The sequence below is a fragment of the Rhea pennata genome, chromosome 1 (genome assembly GCF_028389875.1).
Source record: "Rhea pennata isolate bPtePen1 chromosome 1, bPtePen1.pri, whole genome shotgun sequence".
Taxonomy (NCBI): Eukaryota; Metazoa; Chordata; class Aves; order Rheiformes; family Rheidae; genus Rhea; species Rhea pennata.
In genome coordinates this window covers 24,723,619-24,727,816 of record NC_084663.1, presented here as the reverse complement: position 1 = coordinate 24,727,816, position 4,198 = coordinate 24,723,619, and the positions used below count along the sequence as shown (strand labels likewise).

Below are 4,198 nucleotides of genomic sequence, written 5' to 3'. Positions count from 1 at the left end.
TTTGCAGATAGGAAACAGCAGCGCCTGAGCTCGCGGCGGCTCGGCGCGTCCTGCGGTGCTGCCAGCGCTGTCGCTCCGTGCTGCCTCCTCGGCCGCAGGGACCGCGCCGGGGCCGCCTCACCTCGGCTCGCCCCGGCTCCAGCACCGGGGCCGGAGCCCTCAGAGCAGGCAGCTCGAGCCTCTCGGGGCCTTCGGCTATCATGTTCCAAATATTTATTTCCACCAGGTCAACGAATTCATTTTTTTTTCTTTTCACGTGCAAGAATCAAACCGAAATTCAAATCCGTACATAGCGAACCAGCTCGGTCCATATAGATACGATATTCAGAGGGGAGAGGGAGAGGAAAAAGAGGAGGAAATCAAGAAGGGAAGGACAACCAGTAGGCATCGGAGACAGGGCAGAATCAACACAATGGAAATATATATACATCGAAATAATTAAAGTGGTGCAGCATTCCCGGCTCGAGTAATACAAATCCCAAATAAATACAGCAGAATTGGCTTGGCGCTTTTTTTTTTTTTCCTTTTAAACCATCTCTTAACCTGAGATGCAACAACAACAAAAAAATAGAGTCTTTAAAAAAACAAACCGAAAAAGGAGGGGGAGGGAAATCGATCGGTCCCATAAATGTTAGTGGCGATATAGAGCATAATACACAAAACCGCTTAACAGGTGCATGCAAAGAGGCGGGCGAGCGGCGGGCTGCTCCCCGCTGGCGGCCGCCCTCACTGCTGGTGCGACGGCTACTGGCCCGGGAGCAGGGCCCCGGGCGGGGGCGGCTGGTCGGGCCCCAGCTCGGCGGGGGGCCGCGGCAGTCCCAGGGCGCTGTCGTGCAGCTTGCGGACGTGCTTCTTGAGGTCAAAGTTCCGGCAGAAGCCTTTGCCGCAGGTGGGGCACGTGAAGGGCTTCTTGTCGTTGTGGGTGTGCATGTGGAAGGTCAGGTTGTACACCTGGTGGAAAGCCTTGTTGCAGATATTGCACTTGAACTGCTTCTCCCCGCTGTGAGTCAGCTTGTGGTTTTTGTAATTGCCTGGGAACAAGACAAGAAGGGCAAAGGGACCGGGTGCTGAGAACTGGGAGCTGCAAGGTGGAAAAAAAAAAAAAAAAAAAAAAAAAAAAAAAAAAGCCACCAGCACCAAAATAAATAAATAAATAAACAAAATAAAACATCCTCAGCCAGCTATCCCATGTCCAGAGCCTGGCTTTAGCTGAAAATGACAGTCGATCTCTTAACAAATAAACATAAACAGTTGCTTCCACCCCCACTTCCCAGCGGTATTTCCTTTTTACAGCCAAAGAAAGAATTATCGAATAAAACAAAATCACCTCAATCGCAAAACTAAAAACTGTAGTTTTACCTTTCCTGGTAGCATAGTGATTAAAACTAGCAGCTGCTGGTAATCAAACTCCTCTACGCAGAGAAAGGAAGGAAGGAAGGAAGGAAGGAAGGAAGGAAAGAAAGAAAGAAAGAAAATAAAACTGGAGAAGCTGTTTGCTAAACTGTATTGCAGGCTGCGATTTCTGCATAAGAAAAACGCACACTGTCCGGGGAAAGCTTGCCCATTTCCCTCCTCCGAAAAAAAATCTTGCCCTATTCTGTGGACCGTACCACAGGAATTATTTAACTGATTCTTAAAACTAACCGAAATCTTTAAGAACATAAATTTAAAACTAAAACCCACTCCCCTCCCCAATGGTAAAGTGTCGATCTCCGCTAGAGAGGGCCGAGGGTAAGGCGGAAAGGCACTGGGGACCGATACCTTTCTGATGAAATCCTTTGCCGCAAAATTCACAGACAAAAGGTTTGTAGCCGGCGTGTATTCGCGTGTGCGTGTTCAAGGTGGAACTCCGGTTAAAGGCTTTGCCGCACTGGTTGCACTTGTGTGGCTTTTCCTAGAGGGAAAACACAGGCAAGTCAGGGCTCGTGTGTTTGTTCGGGCGGTTAGCGGTTTGTTTGCTCGCTCGCCGGCTCGCTGTACCGCCCGGCGCCCCGCACGAGGTGTAACGAGAGGGAGCGCGGCGGGAGCCGGCCCGGCCGCGCCGCGGCTCCGGGCAGCCGCCGCCGCCGCCGCCGCCGCGCGAGCGGAGCGCCGCGAGAAAGAGCGGGTCACCTGCGTGTGGATGATCTTGTGCCGGCAGAGCGTGCTCGCTTGTCTGAAGCCCTTGCCGCAAACTTTGCACACAAAGGGTCTGGCTCCCGTGTGCACTGGCATATGGCGCGTCAAGTTATAGTGCGCGTTAAATACCTTGAAAGTTAAACCAGACACAAACAATCGCGGTTAGAAGCCGAGAGCAACGAGAGAGAAATCGTCGTTTAAAAATAAAGCAAACGAACAAAAACTCGAAACGCAAACGAAATACGGAGAGCAAAAAAGGGTAGAAACCTCAGGGAAGCAAAGGGAAGGGATCCGGGCCGTTTGGGTTTGTTCTTTACTTGCCTTTCCACAAACTTCACACGTGAAAACTTTGGGCTTGCTGCTCGGGGAGCCGCGGCTGAACTCCGAGGTCTTGTAGGCGATTTTTTCGGAGAGGATCTGAGCACTTTCTTTCATGTAGTGCTGCAGCTGAGCCTGCGATAAGTCCTTGAAGGCAACCCCCGCAGGATACTTGTCCACGGCCGGTAGCACCAGCTTGTTCCTCTCCGCCAGGTAAGCCTTGGGCTGCGGGTGCAAGGGAGAACTGAGGAAATAAGAAGCCACCGGGTGGATGTTGACACTGGAGGACGGGTGACAAGGGCTGTCGCCTCGGTTGAAATAGCACAGGGCTCCCATGGCGTGGAAGGAGGAGTGATTGACCACTCGGGGTCTTACCAGTTTGTACTGCTGCAAGGGCAGGGCATCGCGGGGGAAATCTCCTTTCAAGCTCAGGGCACAGTTCAAGAGATCGCCGCAGCTAAAGGAAGGCGAGGAAGAGGAGTCTACATGAGCCTTCCTGGGTTCCGCTCCGGCCATGGCCGCTTTGGGCAGGGGGTCGTACGCCACCGGGACAAAGGGAATCATGCAGGGGATGGAGGAGTTGAGGTGCAGCGGGTGCTTGGGGTCGCCTTTGGCCACGGAGCATTGGAGGAACTGCGGGACGGGGATGGAGCGGGGCTCTGGCGTCCTCGCCATGATTCGCTCAATGGAGAAGGCGAGGGGTTTGGGAGTGCTGATCATGTTGCTCCTCGCAGACAGGCTTTCTCTGGCTGGAGGAGTCGCTAGGATTTTGGTCGCGGTGTGGTGGCCACTATTGTCCATAGCTGGATTGCATTTGTTCGCCCGGTTTGAGCCGCTTTGGTAGACGCCTCTTTTTTTTCCCCCTCTCTCTCTTTCACTCTCTCTCTCCCCCTTTTCTTGTCACTGATCTGCAAGGAGGGAGACCAGCATCACCGCCGCCACCATCACCACAGCCTCCGCCGGCGGAACCAGCCTTCTCAGTCCAGTGGACTCATGCCAGCCCATCACAGTTTACTTTGGCGCACCAATGACTCGGGACAATCGCTACTTATTTCTATCAATAGAAAGTGTTGTGTCAATAACGCAGCCAAGATCTCGCCAATCGTTAACTTCCAAGAGGAGAAGGTAAACTAGATAATTGCTCAATTCGCTTCCAACAGTCAACAGGAAAAGTTTTTTCTCCCCCAGTAAGCGGCTACTTTTCATTGGCGCCCGTGCCTCCCCCGCCCAGGGAAGGAGGCGTCTCTCTCCTTCTTCGTCTCTCTCCCCCCCCCCTCTCTCTCGCTCGCCTCTTTTTTTTTTTTTTTTTATTATTATTTGCAATCTGCTTAACCAGGCTTTAGAGGCCAAGCAAATCCGAGATCAATTTTCTTGTTTGGCTTTAAGTGACATCATCTAAAATCATTGTCCAAGTGCTAAATAGGGATGTGAAACTCAATTCAAGGGCAAGCGCCAGGGTATATTTGTCAAACGAGGTGCTGCAGAAGCAGCGACTGGAGGGGAAGCTGGTTGTTTCCTTGCCACTTTCCAGCCCAAGCTCTCTTTGCGCGTGGGTGTGCGTGTGTCTGGCGGAGGGAGGGAGATGGCTGCTCTGCTCCGGGGACTGCTCCTGATCTGCTCACTGCTTTAAAGAGCAAGGTCAGGTGGCTACGAGCGTTGGGGAAACACAGTAAACAAATGAGTGTGGAACTTGTAACAGCTAGACGTTGAGAGCAACGCACGGGCATGCGGAACGCACCGCGGGCCAAATCCAATGCATGCT

At 52.5% G+C, this 4,198-nt stretch overlaps 1 protein-coding gene across 1 annotated transcript; it reads right to left on the bottom strand.

Annotated features, from left to right (window-relative positions):
* Nucleotides 1–744: 744 nt before the first annotated feature.
* FEZF1 (FEZ family zinc finger 1) lies at nt 745–3,237 on the bottom strand. The gene is made up of 4 exons (XM_062591484.1): nt 2,440–3,237; nt 2,113–2,247; nt 1,762–1,894; nt 745–1,031 (listed from the first exon to the last, which is right to left on the bottom strand). The coding sequence occupies exons 1-4, from the start codon at nt 3,235–3,237 to the stop codon at nt 745–747; spliced, it is 1,353 nt and encodes a 450-aa protein (XP_062447468.1).
* Nucleotides 3,238–4,198: the final 961 nt, after the last annotated feature.

Excerpts from the sequence above, each read along its gene's own strand:
- FEZF1 (XM_062591484.1), bottom strand. The coding sequence starts at position 3,237 with ATGGACAATAGTGGCCACCACACCGCGACCAAAATCCTAGCGACTCCT. Across the intron at positions 1,895-2,112 it reads ACAAGATCATCCACACGCAG|GAAAAGCCACACAAGTGCAA; the intron begins GTGACCCGCTCT and ends TTTTCCCTCTAG. Across the intron at positions 1,032-1,761 it reads CAAAGGATTTCATCAGAAAG|GCAATTACAAAAACCACAAG; the intron begins GTATCGGTCCCC and ends TCTTGTTCCCAG.